The 20,070-nt window shown below is 41.7% G+C and overlaps 1 protein-coding gene across 2 annotated transcripts in view; it reads right to left on the bottom strand.

Annotated features, from left to right (window-relative positions):
• The window catches only part of DGKA (diacylglycerol kinase alpha), an 858,181-nt gene that overhangs the window by 123,045 nt on the left and 715,066 nt on the right, over positions 1-20,070 (bottom strand). For both annotated transcript variants that reach the window (XM_044083761.1, XM_044083762.1), the window contains exons 17-18: positions 4,748-4,837; positions 2,566-2,726 (exon numbers count right to left, since the gene is read on the bottom strand). In XM_044083761.1, the coding sequence (XP_043939696.1) occupies positions 2,566-2,726; positions 4,748-4,837 (251 nt within the window). The remainder of the gene's footprint in view (positions 1-2,565; positions 2,727-4,747; positions 4,838-20,070) is intronic.

A 20,070-nucleotide genomic window follows, 5' to 3' on the forward strand; every position in this document is an offset into this window, starting at 1 on the left:
GAAGCAATGTGGAGATACACACAAGTTTCTATTCAGAGCCCTTGAAGTTATAAATCCTAGTGTCCACGAGGGAGATATAAGGAATCACACGGAATGTAGAGAAGGGGACTGGATTATAAAACTAAGGGCGGATAAAGGCTTGGGCCTGAATGAAAGGGCATCTATCAAACCAGTATTACATAAACGTAGGAATATTAAACATCAAGTAACCATCACTTATCAGTTATTTATTTCAGACAGTTAGATTCTGGATATTGATTCTTTAACAATTGTGCCTTGTGCTTGGCCAGCCTATGGGTTGTCCATATATAAACACGTATACCTCTGTAATATTTCCATTTATTTAATCAGCAAGTAGCACATAAAGGTCTACTAGACATTTTTGTTATATATTTGTTCAATTAAACCTTCTATCGTCTAATACATGAGAAGCAGGACAATTAGTTTTTATAATCAAAGTTATTATTATGTATATATATTTTTATTTTTCTGTTATATGTAATATGACAATATAATTTTTTACATACATTTTTTAAAAAAATTTGTTGATAAGTTTTACTAATGCTATAATAATTTTGTATAGATACTGTTATGCCATTTACTATAAATGTCATATAGCTTTAAGGGAGTTAATTGATTTCAAGGTCCGATTGGGCATGAGATTTTTAAACTTGTATATGTAAAGATTTAGTTTTGGGCCGAGACATTATAAGATCTGATGATGCTATTTAGCGAAAGCGCTTATCTGCCTGGACCGTTGTGAATAAAGAGTAATTTTATTGATAACCGGAATATTTTTGTTTTTCCTGCCACACTCCATTCCTGTCAGCTTGAATAATATTTATTTTGAAATCTCAGAGTGGAGTGCTTATCAGTTCTGTCAGTTAATTTAATTACTACCATTACATTATAGCATGAATATGGTAAAACCTAGGAGAAATTAATACAATATGTTAAGGTTAATACAGAAGACTGGAGAGACATGCCAGGAGCCAGATAGGTACTAAGGTATGGAGAATGTTCCGTGCCAGTGACCTAAATTAGAAATAAGTCAGAGTCACAAGTGCAAAACCAAAAGAGTGAAAGTCCCAAGACCCTCTCCTTTACACTGGAGGAGGAAGAGTCCTGGCTCTTCTCAGAAGATACTACTTCTGGCAGGAGTGGAGAATGTAAGAAAAGGGAACATATCAGTGCGTTTGTTGATGTGTGTCACTGTGCCCAAACAGACACACAAACACACACACACACACACAACCATGTATGCGTGTGCACACAGACACACACAACCATGCATGCGTGCTCACACACACACAAAACCATGCATGCGCACACACACACACACACACACACACACACACACACACACACACACACACACACACACACACACACACAAAAACCATGTATGCGCGCACACACAGACACACACAACCATGCATGCGTGCTCACACACACACACACAACCATGCATGCGTGCTCACACACACACAAAACCATGCATGCGCACTCTCACACACACACACACACACACACACACACACACACACACACACACACACACACACACACACACACACACACACACACGCATTACATGTCAACTCCTTGAACAAGCTAATACTTGCAGTATTTAGCCTGGGTTCAGGTGGCACTCTCTACAGGTCCACAGTCATAAGTGGATTTTAATTGGTTTACAAATGAAAAGAGCTGAAGGATGCTACCATGGACAGAGAGACAACCTGCATGGTATTTATTTTCTGCTAACACCTATGTGCTAATTACATGCTGTACTCTTGTACAATTCATGTAATCTTTGTAGCCATACTGTCCTTCAAAGCATACAGTCTACGTGTTCTAAATTATGAGCTGTCTTAGTCACCTGGTAATCAGGTAACTCAAATTGTCTTCTGGCATACACTAACTATCTAACATAGAGTGGCACATAAAATATGCCCGCTGTGTGGACAATTAAATGTATATATACAAACATTATTCAATTGGCTAGTATGGCTCCTGAATCTAGATAACACTGATATGGCATTCTGTGTAGGGTCTGAACAGCTAAGTGCAATACTGAACTGTAATCCTAATGCCATTCTCCTGGCCAGAAAGCTGTTTTCTCCCTGGAAATGCAGTTGTGTACTGCTGCAAAAGAACAGCACATGCTTTTGCATGATCTGCATTGGTGGATACCATGTCATTTATACAGCTTCAAATGCTAGAATCAAGGCAAAACATGACTCTCCATCATCACTGTATATCACTTCCACGAAGGTGAGCTCCCTAATCTATCAGGACCTTATTCTGTAACGCTACTGCTGTATCAGTAAACTAGGAAAAGTAAAGAAAAGTAGAAGAGTATCACACCAAGCAAAGAAACAGCATCAAGTAATATTCCATCTCTGGCACACATGCATACACCTGAGGATCATGCTTAACACAATCTGTATCTCTTATGATTATACTTTTATGTTATTTATAACAAATCTAACAACTTTACAATATTCCAAAACAATTGTGGATGTAGAAGTCATCCAGATAACCCAAATATAACTGCACACTTACAACACCAATGGAAAAGTAGTTGTTGATGATCTCATATGGCACTGGGTCCCCCTTTTCATCTGGATTATCTGGAGTCACTTTGATGCTCCATCTGTCCATCAGCACTGTGGTACTGGCCTCAATGTCCTTCAGATTCTTTTTAAGGTCCTCACCATCATAGCCTGCAGAGAGAACAGCAAAGGGGTAACTGCTATCAGATGTAGCTAGGACAGACTGATGTAGAATACTAAGAAAGGCTGAGACCATAGCAAATTCTGTTGATAAAATGTGTAGTGACAATATACTTCTATAAAGGTGAACTATACTTCAGTGCCTTCAAAATTCCTGTAAAATCATTTCAGCAACAGGCAGGATCTTTAACTGTAATAGAGTTGTTGGATGACAAGATATTATAGCAATAACCCATGCCTGAGTGTGGGTACTGCTTGTGGTTTGGTCACAACGGCGAAGCCCAAGTGGCCAAACAAAGACAACCGTGGGTAAATCCAGCATTACCCACACCCAGAAATGGGTTATTGCTATTATACAATGACATTATTTAAGAAAAAAATAATTACTTTTCTTAAATAATGGCATTGTATAATGCCTCCTTGCTGCCCTTCCGCAGCTGTCTGGTATTCTGCGGCAGTTCTGATGTACTGCGCATGCGTATGCTTACGCAGTACATCAGAGCTGTGGGGGGAAGCAATGGAGAAAGCAAGATCTCCATTGCTTTTTACAAAGTGTCTCGCTATGTTAAAGGAGTTTAACATAGCGAGACACCTTTAAAAAAAGCAACGGAGAATCTCTGTTTTTTTAAAAGCTGTCTTGCTATGTTAAAGGAGTTTAACATAGCGAGACACCTTTAAAAAAAGCAACGGAGATAGGAAGATCTCCGTTACTTTTTTTAAAGCTGTCTCGTTATGTTAAACTTGTTTAACATAGTGAGACAGTGTGTAAAAAGCAACGGAGATCTTGCTTTCTCCGTTGCTGTAAAAAAAAGAGTTATACTAATGGAAAAAGTCCGGGCGACCGGACTTTTTTCCATTACTATAACACTGATTTACAACATGCATGCTGACCAATCAGCATGCACGTTTTGGAATATTAATGGGGGGGGGTCATTGTATAATACAGAATAAAGCACTGACCACAGTGGTAAAATCCTGGTGATCACTAAATTATACAACCAACACAATACTAAAACAAAGAAGTGTCTTAAGAGTTGTGAAGATATAAATATTACATAAAAGGGTTAATATTTTTGACCTACACATTTTAACTCTCAAACCCTTCATGTACTACAGAGAAAGCACCAGTCAACACTGCCCAATACCATTTTAAAGCATAAACTCATACAGATTTCTGATATGTGCAATCCATAAACACTGTTAGGTGATATGTGATTTTACTGTGCTCTGCACCTGCGATCTCAGAGATCTTTTTAACCATTACTCATTTGACTATTGAACTCCTTAATCTTGCATGTTTGCATTGATTCCCCCCTTTCCGGTATCCAAGGTGGAGTAAGTGACAGTCAGAGATGACAGCTATTAACGAGCACAGAATATTTTTTTCTGCTTTACAGCCCTGACACCAGTTCCTGGTACCTCAGCATGTCCATCACTGGAACTGCTGTGTCAGACCAGTGATCCTACACATTTATTGACAGCCAAGTACAGCTGACACACTGTATGGTAGACCACAGTACACATCCTCTAGGCCTTGTGCTGATTTTGGTTTGACACATTGTCATCACCAAGCATCGTTTCCGCTGAGCATCAGTCTTGCATCAGCAGGCCTGGAATACCTCCTGCCCCCACCATGAGTGAGTTGGCTCCTCCATCATTCCGCTCACTAAGTTATTCTAAGTTAGTCAGGATGCAGTTATGGCTTTATCCTGTTGTGCCACTGAAAGGATTAATTCCAGTCTTAGATATGGGTGTGTGTCATGTATTCTACCTACTAAATGCACAAGTGCTGTCCAATCTGAAGAAGAAAGGACAAGAGGTATATGATACAGCAGATATCATACAATTCCATTTACAGTGAATAAAACTCATATGGCAATAAAGTACCACTTAAATACCATCTGAGGCACGTTCCATACAAAATCAGAGACCTGAACTTGTTGACATCATTCCAAGTATGCCTTCTACGAAAAGTGCTAGCCGTAGTAAATGTCAGATTAGGTCTCACTTACCTCCCCCCCATCGCAGGCAACGAGCCAGATCATTCCCAGTCCCCAGCGGAAGGACTGCCACAGGAGGCCGGACAGGAAGATTAGCCTTGTCTGAAAGGAAATTGAGATGATCAGGGTGACGTAATTGTTTTTGCAGTCAAATAAAAAGATGTTTCATTACACAGAGAACAAACTGTTCCAGATGAAATGTATGCACATACAACTTTTCCTGACTTAGTTATAGCTGTAACATACAAGACAGGAGGAAAAAAATATAGCAACTCAGACCTCGTAACTTTTATTCATTAACTGGCATGATCTTGTCTGCCACTCTAAAAAGTACTAAGCTTTTTCTGTAAAGCACTGGAGTACATTAATCTAGTCTGCTTTTTAATGAATGTTAATGAAGGACTTCTTTTCTGCCATAGCTCCCATCTGCTTTTCTTGTGATTAATTACTTGTCCTGGTTGGTTGTTTGGAGTGATACCTTTTCTCTTGTGTGTATGTTCCTGTTTCTGTCTGCATATCTACATATCCTTCCTTTAGTTATTTATCCAAAGTAGGGCATTTGTTACTAAAATGTGAGATTCTATAGAACAAACCACATCTTAAACCATTGTAAATGACTTATTCTCACTTTACTACCAAATAAAGATGTACTGTTCTATGGTTTCATTTTATCGTTGTTTCTTTTAACTGTTTTCTGCAACATTTAGGGGAATATTAGAAAATATTTCAGAACACTTGCCACTTTTCATTTTTTTTTTTTCAGTGGACACCTACTAAAATTAGACGTGTGCTGTGAAAGCAGAGATGTACAGTGACTACTAAGATCAGAATTTGAAAGCGAACAAAAGCATAGGAGCTCAAACATTTCATTAACATAGCAGAATAACAATCAACAGATAAATACATACGCAGGGATATGCCAGGACAAGAAAACTGATGGTGCACCATCTTGTAAGTCCACATCACAGCCCTCTTTTTCATGCTCTCTTTCACTGTAGACAGTACTCTCAGCAATCCACTGCATGTTCATTACTTTTCTGAATGTTTTCCAGAACTGCGCATATTCTAGACTAGAAAGTTAACTCAGACATCTGAAGTCCATATATATGGCCTGGCTTAGAGGAGAAAGTACAGTTTTGTACCTACCATAAATGTAGATGTCCGATAGACATGCAACTGCAGTCATAACATGTGGGTTGTCCTGCCTCAGGCAGCCCTTGGTCGGCCGGATTCCAAAGTCTGGGTCCGACGTCGGCTGATGCCGCATTTATCTCTGACGTCAGAGCGGCTGGAGTACATAAGCATCAGCCGACGCCATTTTCTTCAGTGTTTCTTGCCCCAGATGCCAGGTGCCCTCCAAGGAAGGCTGTAATCAAATTGGAAGACAAAAACAGGATTCCAAACAAATAAATGAGCAATAAAACAAATACACCATAACAGATATCCCCAGCTAAGAGTAACAGGGATAGGAGTGGACCCTAGGCATAGAGGGGTATGGAGGGAGGGAGGTAAAATCTGACTGCAGTTGCATGTCTATCGGACATCTACATTTATGGTAGGTACAAAACTGTACTATGTCCTTCAAGAATGCAACTGCAGTCATAACATGTGGGTAGAATACCATAGCTTAGCTGGGGGAGGAGGAATGCTCTAGGAAAAAGATGGTGTGGCAATCAACCCCTGCAGGACTGCCGAAGCAAAGCCTGCTCTGGATCTGGAGTATAGAGGGAGATTGTAGTGTTTGGAGAATGTATGCACGGAGCTCCATGTAGCAGCTTCTAGAATGTCCTTAGTAGGCACCCCTCTTAAGAATGCTGTAGAGGTGGCTGTAGCTCTGGTGGAATGTGGTCTGACATTGGCTGGAACAGTCTTCCCATGAAAGGAATAACAGTATCTGATGCAATGCCCAATCCATTTTGAAATAGTCTGTTTTGAAATTGCTTTTCCTTGGACTGCAGGGGCGTAAGCTACAAAAAGCTGTTCAGACTTCCTACTGGCCTTGGTTCTGTCCAGGTAGTATCAAAGTTGTCTGTGAATGTCCAAGGTATGCAACAGTCTTTCCCCCTTATTCTTAGGATTGGGGAAGAAAGCAGGCAGATGAATGGCTTGATTTAAAGAAACCCTAGATACCACCTTTGGCATAAAAGTAGGGTTGGTCCTTAATGAAACCCTGTCTCTGTGAAAAATAATGAAGGGTGGTATTGCCATTAGGGCCTGTAGCTCCGAAACCCTTCTTGCTGAAGTAATTGCCAACAGGAAAGCTGTCTTCCATGAGAGAAATTGCAAGTCAACTGAAGCTGCTGGCTCGAATGGAGGTAGAGTCAGTTTTTCTAGGACAAAATTGAGGTCCCAGGCTGGCACTGGGGCCTTTCTTGGTGGCTTAATGTTCTTGATTCCCCTGAGGAATTGCCTTAGTAAAGGGTGTGAAAAAACAGGAGGATCAGTGTTGTATCTAGCTGAAATAGCAGATGCATGTATCTTTATGGAAGAATATGAGAGGCCGTTCTTTAACATATCTGCCAAATATTCCAAGATGAGTGGGATGTTCAACAATGATGCATCATGTCCCTTGCTGGTATTCCAATTGCTGAATCTTTTCCACTTTGCTAAGTAAACCTTTCTGGTGGATGGTCTTCGAGCCTCTGTTAGTATCCGCTAAACTTCCTTGGAGACAGATAGGCTGAAGTTATTTATGGGATCTCCCAGGCTGTTAGCTGCAGTGTCTGAAGATTTGGATGCACTGTTTCGAAATTGTGTTGAGTCAAAAGTAGAGGCCATTGGGGAAGGGCCCTCCTCCTGGTGTGACATATGCTCCGTAGTAGTGGGTACCAGTGTTGTCTTGGCCAGTCCGGAGCTATTATGATTCCCTTGGGTCTCTCTGCTTTGATCTTTAGTAATACTGAGGTCATCAGTGGCAGAGGTGGGAATGCATAGATTGTTAGGGAGTTCCAGTTGAATGAGAGGGCATCTATTTTCCAAGCTTTTGGATGGTATATCCTTGTGCAGAATTTTGGTAGAAGATGGTTGAGGTGAGAGGCAAATAGGTCCACTTCTGGCTTGCCCCATGTCGAAGTGAGTTGTGTGAAGGCCTTCGGATGTAACCTCCACTCGTGTGGATCTGTGAAATTCCTGCTTAGGCTGTCTGCCAACACATTGTCTTTTCCTGGAACAAACTGGGATTGTAACTGGATGTTTAGGCTCAGTGATTTCTCCCAAAGATGCATTGTCAGTCTGCAAAGGGGGTAAGAGTGGGTGCCCCCTTGCTTGTTTATGTACCACATCACAGTGGTGTTGTCTGTCCGTATCAGTAAATGGCCTTGCTGGAGCTGGTGTTGAAAGGCCTTGATGGCATGCATTACTGCCAGCATTTCCTTTTGGTTTATATGCAGATGTGTTTCCTTTGGAGACCATTGTCCTTGTATACACCTGCCTTCCATGTGCGCCCCCCATCCAAGGTCTGAGGCATCTGTGGTCATGGTCTGTGTTACCTGTGTTTTTTTGAATGACATACCTGTGTTTGCCTGGCTCACCGAGGCCCACCATAGGAATTCCTTTTGTAGGCATGGAATGAGCGGTATGATTGTCTCCAAGTTGTTGCTGTGTTGAGACCAAATGCTTTTTAGGTACCATTGAAGCTTTCTCATATGTAGTCTTGCTAATGGAACCAGGAGAATGCAGGATGCCATGTAACCCAGGGCCTGTAGGAATCTCCTTGCAGTCATCTGGGTGAGTTTTGCTAAACCTTTGAAGTAATGAGTTAACTTCTCTTGCTTGTCTTCTGTCAGGTAAGCCATCTGAGAGGCTGTGTCTAGTTTGGCTCCTAAGAAGATTATTTGCTGGGATGGCTGCAGTCTTGACTTTTGGAAGTTGACTGTGTATCCCAGAGCTTGAAGTAATCGTATGACATAATCCAGGTTTTTTGTCAACATCAATTTGTCGTCTGCTTGTATGAGGCAGTCGTCCAGGTACGGGTAAATTTGTATCCCCTGGAGCCTGCAATGAGCAATTACTGAAGCCAGGCATTTTGTGAATACTCTGGGTGCAGTAGATAAGCCAAATGGCAATGCTGAGAATTGATAATGCTCTGGCCCTGCAAGAAATCTGAGGTATCTTCTGCAGCTGTGTCTGATAGGGACATGCAGGTATGCCTCCTTGAGGTCCAGAGTAATCAGCCAAGACCCCTTGCCCAGCATGGGAAGGAGTTGCTGTAGAGTCAGCATTTTGAACTTTGGTACTATGAGAAAGGTGTTTAATGCGGACAAGTCCAGTATTGGTCTCCATTGAGATTCTTTTCTTGGAACAAGGAACAGTCTTGAGTAAAACCCCTGGTCTTGTTCTTGTTGTGGAACTCTTTCTATTGCTTTCATCCGAGTAAGCAGAGTGATTTGCTTGACAGCCTCTGCCCTCTGGTTTTGTGGTAGGTTTGGCATGCCTTGTTTTCTTGGTAAGGTATGAAAATGAAACCTGTACCCTCGGTCTATAATGTCCAAAATCCATTTGTCCTTTGTCAGTCTGTGCCAATTTTCTGCAAACAGAGATAATTTCCCGCCCAAGGGAGCTTCTATTTGTTCCCTGGTAGGCGGTAGTAGAGGAAAGTCATTGAGATTGTGGTTGTGGGGCAGGTGAAACCCCTGCGTCACTTCTTTGGTTTCCTGGCTGCCATTGTCGTCCCCTGTAAGGGCCTCTGTATTGGCCTCTTCCTCGGCCACGTCTGTTCTTACCCCTTTGAAACTTTTCTGGATTAGGAAAGGACCAGTTTTTAGAAGGCCAATTCCTACTGAATCTGGGGGGTTGAACCTGGAGGAAATCTTTCACCGTCTGAAATGATTTTGCTTTTTCTTCGATGGTCTTTAACACATCCTTAGCATTCGCACCAAAAAGCTTGTTCTTTTCCAAAGGTGCATCCAGAAGTTTTGCTTTTACATGATCTGGTAGAGGTTGATCTTTTAACCAAGCATGTCTACGAATGACTGCCCCTGTCATAGCTGCCCTACATGAAGCTTTCAGTGCATCATATCCACACTGCAGGAAGTGATTGCTTACTTGCTGAGTGTTATGTACAGCTTCCTGCAAAGTCTTCCTGTCTAAAGGATCAGGAGTGGCTAATGTTTTTTGTAAATCTTCTAACAGGTAATCCTGATATTGTAACATATGAAAAAGACAATTTAAAGCTCTCATAGATAAGGTAGTGGATGTGTAAACCTTTTTGCCCCACCTCTCTAATGACGTAGCTTCCCTGTTGGAGGGCAATGGATTTTTAGAGGTGGAGGCTGAAACTCCTTTAGGCCCCTGTGAAATAGTTTCCAAATCAGCAGTATGGGCCCTGAATAAATGGGAATGAGTTTCTGGGACCCTGTAATACCTGTCTGGCTTGGCTGGAGCAGGAGGAAGAGAATCAGGGGTAGCACTAGAGTCAGAATATAAATCATCCAGAACATCAAGTACAGGAGGAATAGCTAAGGGCCTGTGCTGGGGCTTCTTAAGGAAAGTCCTAAGGCGTTTCCCAGAATCAGAATATTCCTGACCTTGCCACTTGAAATGTTCCCTCATGGTGTGCAGAACTTCCCCAAAAGAAAAATCCTCAGGAGGGGAGGCCGAGGGGATGGAATCTTCTGCATCCGAGTCCTCATAGGTCTGGAAGAGCTCTTCCTGGCTATCAGAGTGGACAGAGCCCTCAGAATCTTCATCTGAAGGAATAGGGTCAGAGGGTTCAACCCGGGGCCTTTTATCAGAAGGAGGCTGGGATCCTCTCTCAGGATGGGCCTGTGAACCTCTAATCATGGAAATTAAATCAGCAGCCATGGACATAATTTGTGTCTCTGGAGTAGGCTGAGGCAAGGATTTAGAAGTAATATGCTTTGTTTTGCTGGCTGCCTTAGCTCTAGTGTAGGCCTTAATAGACATGGCCATAGGAGGCCTGGCAGCTCCACGTGCAGGAGTGACCTTGTCTACAGCAATGGTCTCGGGCATTTCCTCGGTTTCGGTATCCGGAGGAAAATCGATAACTGGCGTCGGAGTGATGTCCGGAATCTGAGTCGTCGGTAATGCGGTGTCTTCGGTTCGGAGCGGTGGAGAGACCGTCTCAGAGGGAACCGGAGCAGTCACGCTAGGTTTTGGCATGGAGTCTGTGGTAGACGCGGGCCGAGGAGGTCGGTCCCAGTCTATTCGCTTTTTGGGAGTTTGCGATGTCGGAAGATCCGACGGCATGGTGTAAGCAAATTTATCGGCGAAAAAATCTTCAGCGAACTCCACCCGGCGCCTGAGAGTGCGCTTGTTGAAGCGAGCACAGGCTACACAGGCCGAGACATCGTGGTCTGGGCCCAGGCAAGGAAGACAGTAAGAGTGGAAATCCTTATGAGGTATTTGTTTACCACAAGAAAGACAATTGTTAACTTTTTCAGTAATTTCTGACATCGGCTGAGGCAAGAAAAGGTCCCCAACGGGGTACTTAGCTTTTTTGATGACTTCGGTATCGAAGAATACAGGAGCTGACTGACCGGCACTTGTGAACTGCTTCTGCTTCGGGCACCGCACGGCAAGAAAGACTGAAGAAAATGGCATCGGCTGATGCTTATGTACTCCAGCCGCTCTGACGTCAGAGAGAAATGCGACATCAGCCGACGTCGGACCCAGACTTTGGAATCCGGCCGACCGAGGGCTGCCTGAGGCAGGACAACCCACATGTTATGACTGCAGTTGCATTCTTGAAGGACATCAGTGTGACTGCAGGAGTTGTACAGCATTGCCAGGTAGCTCTCTTAGAGAGTTACTCGGACAGCATTTGCTTAAATTCTTTGCATGTTTTGGAAGTAAGGAATTCTGTTGGTAGTTTGTCTTACAGCTGGGGTCCTATGATGGAGAAGGCATATTCAGGTGAGTGCAGGACATAAGCAGGTATACCTAGGACTAATAAGTTATTAGCAGTGCAGCAAAGGAAGTATGGAGAGCATGCAATACCCAGCCTGTGGTTTACAGTACAGGGTGTGCTAGTATTAAGAACTTTGTATTTTAGAAGGAATAGAGAAGTATATGTATAGGTAAGCATTTTACATGTACCTGAGTGGTACAGTGGTGTTTAGATAGACGTGATAGACATATGAAATGGCTGCTCTAGTTAGAAAAGGTCTTGTAGGTCACTGACACTCTTTCTGAAGGCATAGGTAAGGAGTAGTAGGTTATGTTCTACTGCGCTTCAGTAGTGAGGAAGTGTGAAATTTGAATACAGCCATACACGGTTGAGTAACCATTTGATTTAATGTCATTGATGTGCAAGGAAACAGTATCAGAGGAGTCACATAATATGCTAAATACTAAAGGAGTGAACAACTTCTGCGGGTTTGATAAGTGAGGTATCACACAAAGGGAAGTTAAGTTTATGATAAGTAACAAAGAATGCACTTTTAGTTTTCTTTGTGCTATGGACTAATTGCGGATCAATTAACCGAAGATTAAATTGAATTTATTGATAAAGGTTTGAAGGATTCGCAGGACTGCTGGCTGGCTATGTTCAGAGTCAAAGAATAGAAAGTTGTTTAGCTTGAAGTCAAATGACAGTGTGTTTGTGAATAAGCAGAAATGATCTGGTGAGGAAGACTGAGACTTGTGTGTCTCCACAGCAGTGATACTTCACTGTGAGGATGTATTACTATTACATTTAACAGTAAATCATGTCTTATTAAATTGGCTACATAAAATTCAGTTGTAGTGGGCACAAAGTTGGAGTTTACTAAGGAGCTAAGTAGAAAGGTGTGGTTCACACAGACAAAAGCTTTAGAGAATTTAATACAGTGCCACAGCAAGTAGCCCTTTTTTGGTATTGGTAAGTGTAATGTTGATGAGGGTAGGGTGGACTGTTTGTATGCCTCTGTTTTTTCATGAAACCATATTGATGATGGAAAAGCAGGTTGTGTTTGTAAATAAACTCATGTTAGCTGATTTTATCTAGCTTTTTCTAATAGTTTTCCTAGGTGTGGAAGTAATGAGACACACTGAAAGTCGGACGGATTTGTTGGATTACTATACTGACAAATGAGGAGTAATAGCAATATGTTTCAAAAGATCAGACTTTTTCTTGTACTAGTAATAGACTGTAAAGGTGGCATGGTTGAGGAGGTAGAAATTTTTCATACAGTTTAAAAATGTTGGCTATAGTCCATCATAACCTGAAGAACTATGGTTGGGTAAAGATTGGAAAAGTATAGTGGCTATTTGAGGTAGGAAGAGAGATGCATAGTTCCAGATGTGTAGATTAGTAGGGTTTATAGTTGCAAAGGCAGGGAGAGTGCTGGAAAATCCTATGGCAAAGTATTATGTGGGTATGGATAGAGGGTATTGCTTGGGGTAAGAGTATCTTGTTTTCTAGCCTTTGTGATATCGGATACCAAAATGCTAAACAAGACTGACTTTGTCAATGAACTTTGAGGTATTCCTGTTTGTTCCTGACATCTCATTAGGCAGCCCCCAGTAACTGCCATCCTCTATTTCCTGTCTGACAAGCAGTTCCCTTCCTGCTTCCCACCACATACTTAGCTTCCAAAACAATCTCTGATATGAGATAGAGTCAAAGGTATCGGACATAGCCCAGATGAAGCATATCCATTCGGCTTTCTTTGTCATTCTCAGCAGTGACTAAAATGATCTGGATTATTCTAGACTAGTAACACCCTTGCTGTTTGAAACCATACTGTTGTCCAGTAGTAATCAGTAACTGCACTGATCTTCCTCCAAGAAATTGTATTCCTTAATATTTCATAAAAAGGAAATACAACTGAAAAGCTTGTACTTGCTTGCACTTTACCCAGACCCTCTTTTGTGTACTGATACTACAGTTATCATTGGCTGCGGTGGTGGTGCTGCCGTAGCGTTGTCGCCTCATAGCAAGACGTTGTCCCATTCGATTCTCAGCTAGAGCGTCTTCTGTGTGGAGGCATACGTGAATGGGGCGTGCCTTTATTGAAGGTTGTGCGTCAAGGCTGGTAACCCAATACATAAAAATCCACTACCAATCATTAGTGGACCGGAGTTCCACTGTGGCGACCCCTAACCGGGAAAAGCCGAAAGACACAAACAAACTACAGTTATCATTGGTTGGACAATAGCCACCACTCCAATTTCTTAAGGGAAACTATAATTCTGCCAATACCATGAAAGAACTTCTGTCAGCTTTCTGAACCACTGAAGTGTAGCTTAGCCAGCTTCAGTCCCCTTAGACGTCCACTAAACCACTTCTGAATCTGTTTCACGATGACTTCCAAATGCTCATTTAATCCAATCCTACCTGTTCTGTTATCAGTGTTAGCAACCACCAGCCCATTCCTTTCTTTTTAACATGGGTGACCATCTGATCATTTTGGAGCACTGGAAGACCTACTGTGGGGTAAACTACCTGACTGGTTTGCTTCCCACTTGCTGCTCTCTGAATTAATTATTCCTCTACCTTCTGTCTCACTTGGGGTGCCCCACAAGGCTCCATGTTGACATTAATACTTTTAACAATGTATACTTTGCCACTCAGGCACTTGGAGTGAAGAAAGGTTTACACCATCATAGCTACACTGATAGAATTCAACTGTTCCTTGCCTTTGCTCAGAAGAATGTGTAATCTTTTTACCCAGCTGAGGATGGTTTGAAAAACATACTTTCCTGGATAGCAGTCAATAGTTGCATACTCATTCCATATAAGATGGTTGCCATGGCCCTCCACAGCACACACACCTACTCCCTGTATTATTTTTGGGGGGAATTGTAGGTTGTCCAACGTGAGTGCTCCTAAACAGTCAGCTGTCATTTTGGAAATAAATGTTAGCCATTGTCTGGTTTTGTTGTCACCAAATGAGGAATAGATCTCCTATTAAGCACTTTATCCCCCCACAGAGGACATTCAGGTCATACACCTAGTTTGTTACCTCATTTGGGCTATTGTAATGCCCTTTACCTAGAGCTCTCTAACAAATACGCTTGGCAGGTTGTACCATGTGCAGAATTCTACTGCAAGGCTCCTTACTGGGCCCTCAAGGTATAGTCATATTGCATCTGTCCTACGTTCACTACAGTGGCTCCTTCTCAACCATAAAATCACTTTTAAGATCCCTTGCAATGGTGTTTAAAGTTTTCCAAGACTAGGGTTCTGCCTATTTAAAAGAACTTTTGGTACCTTACTACTACTCTACTTAAAAATGTTGTCAGTCTCTAGATTTCATTTTGAATCTTCTTGACTCAGCTTTTTTCCCCATCATACCCCCCTACCTATGTGATTCAGTGCCATGGCAGCTTCATCAGTTGAACTCTGTGCACTGCTTCAGAAGGTGCTTTAAGATGTACCTTTATCACAGAGCCTTCTGGAAACATTTTTAGTCATTGTGTACTGAACTACCCTCAGGTGCTATTTTTTTATGTGAAGTATAATTTCAGGTGATGTGTTGCTTATTTATTTACTATTGTGATGTGCATAGTGTCATAGACACACAAAGATAGACTGCATGATTTCATTCTAAATACCGAGATGAGAAAACACTAGATATGGTATCAATTTTTCATTGTTCTGTGAGGGGCCTTCTACAGTGGATGTCCATTGGGACATCCTCATCTGAGATCCACATCTCATAAACATTCTTGTAATCTCTAGCTCTTGCATGTCGGAGTGCATGCACTATACACTGGGTACATGCTAGGATTTCAAGCACTGAGTGAGGGGATGGAGTTAGCCTTTGCACTATCAGTTCAACCTACATACATTAAAAAAAGTATCTGAAAAAAATAAGTATACAGAACTGTATATTTTTCTTCAACATGCCAGATGCAGTCTCTGGGCAGACAGAGGGTCAGTGCAAGGGATACTTTGGAAAAAAACAACCACTGTAGATGGCAACCTTAACCATCTGATATGGTGAAGATAGACTTGTTGTATCTGGTACTGGAGTCCCTCTGCAGTCAGTCAGTGTTGGGAAAAATCCCAGGCAGTGCCTTAGGAACCTCTTAGGTCGGCATTATCCACAGAAGACTAAAAAAATAAAAGACCGACGTGGCCAGGTCCAGAAGCACTGAATTGCCAAATAAAGCTGGACTCCTGGAATAATGATGCAAGTAGTCATGCTTACTAGAAGAATGGGCTGGTAATCAAATGGTTATGGTGCAAATGTCCACAACTGGCATACCCATGAAAGAGGCAATGAAACCAGACCCACTTTTAGTTGAGAGACTGTTGGTAGCAGCACTGGCCACTAATGGTTATATGCCAGATGTCAAAAGATTACTTAGCAAACTATTTAGAAAGTGTTTATTTAGTTGCATATAGTCTGCCCCCTTCATGAAGGTAAGGTGTATACACCTAAATGTGTACACCTTTCTCAGCTACAACATAAACTGCCAATACACATCAAAGGGAGGAAAGCAACTCTCCCCCTCTGGATTTTGTCCAGAGAAAGAAAAATGGGAGGTGAATTAAACAATTAAGGGGCAGCTATGAAATCACTTTCTGAGAAAATGTGAGTTAGCATTAATGACATCTGATCCTAATGAAAGACCAGATATGGTCGCCTACAAATAGGGTTCTGTAACTCTAAGATTCTTCAGAAAGATGTTATGGCCAACAAAAAGGCAGCTTCTAAAATAAGAATTTCAGAGCTTCTAAATGAGAAAAGGCAAGCCTATCAACAATGAATTCCAGCTACCAAAATGTAGAATGGTTCTTCAAAACAGGAAGAAGATACAAGGATCTGCCCGACTAATGTTAGGCCCTATGTTAGGCCACAGCTGTGCCACTCAAAATGCCACGATACACAAAGATAGTGGAATAATGCACTTTGACAGTGGAATAACTAAGACACAAGTCAAACAGGTACCCAAGAAGGTGAAGACCATTTGCAACTCCCAGAATGATGATCTGATAGGTGGATGACTTCATGGTGGCTTCAATCTCCTCCACAACTTCTGCTAGTCTGTATGGAGAGATCAAAGGATCTTTTGATGCAGCCAAGCCTGGAGAATTCAGCTGTCACTACCTAAGGTGCACTCCTCTGGCTTGTGCAGAGATGAATTCCGGAACTTCCAGGGATATGAAAGCCTGAAATCTTACCCTTCTTGAATCCCATAAAGTGGCAAAGATGAGAATTAAGTCTTTCTACTCTGAATTTTGCTAGTGTACATGAAAGATGTTAGTGTAGAAAGATGCCAAGAAATCTACCCCACTGTGGTAGTGAGAATGCATATACCACCAATTTCTCTTGCTTTGTAGTACCAAGTATAATATGGAGAGAACCACATTCTCCAAAGTGGTGAAATGGCAGACTTCTGATGTGTTTTACTGCTGGACTTTGTTCAGACAGCCTCCCTCTATCATTAGGTCCAGGAAAGAAGCAAAATTTTGAATGATGGATTCTGGCAGCATGCACACTTTGTAATGGAAGTGAATGCTATCACAGTGATGCTCCAGTCTATGGCTCATTGCCCTCCCAAGACCCCTTTTTTATGCAGAGGGCATGAGTGAGTGACAGTCTTTTGTTCAAGTACAATACCATGGCTTTTATTTTTCCCAGAATAGGTAGGCTTCTAGTTTCAGTTTCCTTTCTTAGAGCCTGAAGAGCAAGCAAAACTGCCTTTTGTTCAAACAGGTTGATGTGGTGCCTTGTTTTAGTGGGCCCATGTACCTAGCACTACAAAGGGACCCATGACTGCTCCCTAGTTTCTCAGTGAAGCATTCACTGCTAGAATCTGCAAAAGCTTCAGGTAGATGAACAACAGTTCTCCTATATAAATACCCCATATCCAACTATATCATACCATTTTCGATTTCAGTGACAGCAGTCTAACCCATCAGAAGGTCAATGAGGGCAAGATAGTGCTGTAATCATTGGCATCTAACTGTTCAATGAAGCAGCCTCCTCCAGAGAGAGAGAGGCAGAAGAGACTGAGAAGATGATGGTTTCCATAAGGCCAAGTAGATGCAGAAAACTGAAGGACTCCAGCAGCCTCTTTATCCTTGCAGAGATGGCAAAATTGACCTCTCTGCATGGAGGAATGAAAAGGAATGAAGAATATCTAACTCTGCTCCATACAGGAAATTCTCCAAGTTACAGCCAGAAAGGACTCCTCTAAGATAAGAGATATCTCCAGTGCCTGTAGTCATGAAATGACTAGGTCATTGGCTAGCAAAAGGAAATCTCTTGAAAGGGTCACCTGGAGCTAGACATCCAGATTAGGAAATGCTAAAGTCGCTTCTCTTGCAGTTCTTCTAGTACCATGGGCAGAACTTAGGAAAATATCCAGTCAGCCAATAAGAAACCAAAGGGCAGTACCTTGTAGTGAAAGTGTTTTGGTCAAGAGCATAATGAAGAAGTTTTCTGGGCAGACTCCTAAGTGCCAGTCATGTCCACTGACACGATCTGAGAGCTATGAAAGAATAGATACATAACTGCTTGGTGAGTCACCAGTTAGAACTTGACATACTGGATATGCTTGTTGAAACTACTGAGGTTTAGAATGAGACACCAGCCTCTTACCCCTTTACAAAGAAGAAAGGTTGGGAGTAGAAGTCTCTCTCTATTTTTAAAGGAAGAGCAGGCTCTACAAAACCTCCATAGAAAAGACAGACTCCTTCTTATATATACCAAGGGAGCTTTTTCTGGAGGAGAGCTTATTAGAGTTATTTTCTGGCACCAGACCCATACTCTCTATGTTTCTCCATGCTGGAGCAAACTCAGAGGACCCGTGACTCCAATGGATAATAAAGGCTGCTGTAATGTCATCTGCTAAACCCTACAGAAGATTTTTTTTCCAGAGGATTCAGATGAAGTAGCACTATCTCATGCTTGTCTACTGCTCTTATTCCCTGGCATGGCTTTTTCTTGGGAAAGGTGATCCTGAAAGAAGAACAGGGACCCTGGAAAACTGGTACACAGCATTAAACATTGCCAGTGTCCATTGTCTCTTTTGCAGGTCATCAGTCAGCCCCTGAGAAGCCTGACTGAAGAGTGTGAGTCTCCCAGACATACTGTCCCTCCAGCTCTTTAGCAATGAAGCAGGTCAAAGAGACTGGAGAGGACTAGACCTGGAACAGAACCCTGTGCTACACCAGTTGTAACTTACCCATTTTCATTGTTGATCCCTTTAACTTCAAACTCTTCTGTAGTTAAGAAACCATCTTTGGACTCCCCTACAAACTGCTTGACTTGTGCATTAATCTTTTACATAGGACTGTATGTCAGAAGTGATGTTAAACCATAGACACCATGACCTCTGACCCTCTAGTTTTTGTTAGTTTGGTGACCCAGTCAAATAAATATGTTAGGATTAATTAATATAATTTCTTGATGTGAAGCCATGTTGTCCTACACTTTGTGTCCCAGTAGTCATTTACTCAAAAACTATTTTCTTTGTAAATTGTTATACTGCTTTTACAATCAGTTCACTGTACTCCCCTGTCCACCTTTTAGCAGTTTCCTGTTTGCATTCTACATAAAGATGTGTGTCGTCTCAAAGCACAGCCTCTCATTTTCCAATTTACTTAGAGCCCATACAAGTTCCAAATCCTAAAATTTTGAAATTCTCCCATTCCTAAAGTCCTTGTTGTTCATGTCTTGCCTGTGCACTATGCCAGAAACATCTGTAAAATGGCATTTTGTGCAGAATGTTGACCAAACAAAGTCTAATTTGCTTATGCAGACTGGAATACTGCTGCACTCTAGAGTGATCTTTTACGTTAGCATATGTCGAAGTTATATTAGCCTGCTCTTCACTAAGTGTTAATTAGATGAGGTTTAATTAAACTTTGCAAATGTTTATTTTTACTTTAGTTTGATAACCTGGTAAGTAGGCTGGTCAGCAGACCCTTTTCAGCCATACCTCAGGCACCATGATACAAGACACAAAAAGAAAAGTATACACAGACTAAAGAATACGCAGAGTTTTACACAGTGCAGCAAAAAAAAAAAAAAAAAAATAGAGACAACACGTGTATGTTATTTACAATTATAAATGCAAGTGATATTACTAGTTATAGTACGTACGATTGAGGCAGACATTCCACCATGGTCGTGTCTTAAAAATATATATTTACTAGAAAGAAGTGATTACAGTGTGAGCTGTAAGGACTAGTCATTTTTATGTAAGCAAGAGCATTTGCTGTCCTTAAATAGTTGCTCCTTTAGTTTGTTTCCAAACAACTGAAGTGTCCCTTGCTTCCTCACTTCTGTAGGTAGCAGATTCCTAACAGCTCAGCCCAGCTTAGAGATAGCTGTTTCTCCTGTGTAGATTTTAAAATGAGGTCCAATGAGGGTAATGCTATATTCTTGTCTGTTTCTAAGTGTGTAGTTAGGTTGCATGATTTGTAGCTTTGCTTT

This window comes from Protopterus annectens, chromosome 9.part0 (assembly GCF_019279795.1).
Source record: "Protopterus annectens isolate FY-2018-M chromosome 9.part0, PAN1.0, whole genome shotgun sequence".
Lineage (NCBI taxonomy): Eukaryota > Metazoa > Chordata > Ceratodontiformes > Protopteridae > Protopterus > Protopterus annectens.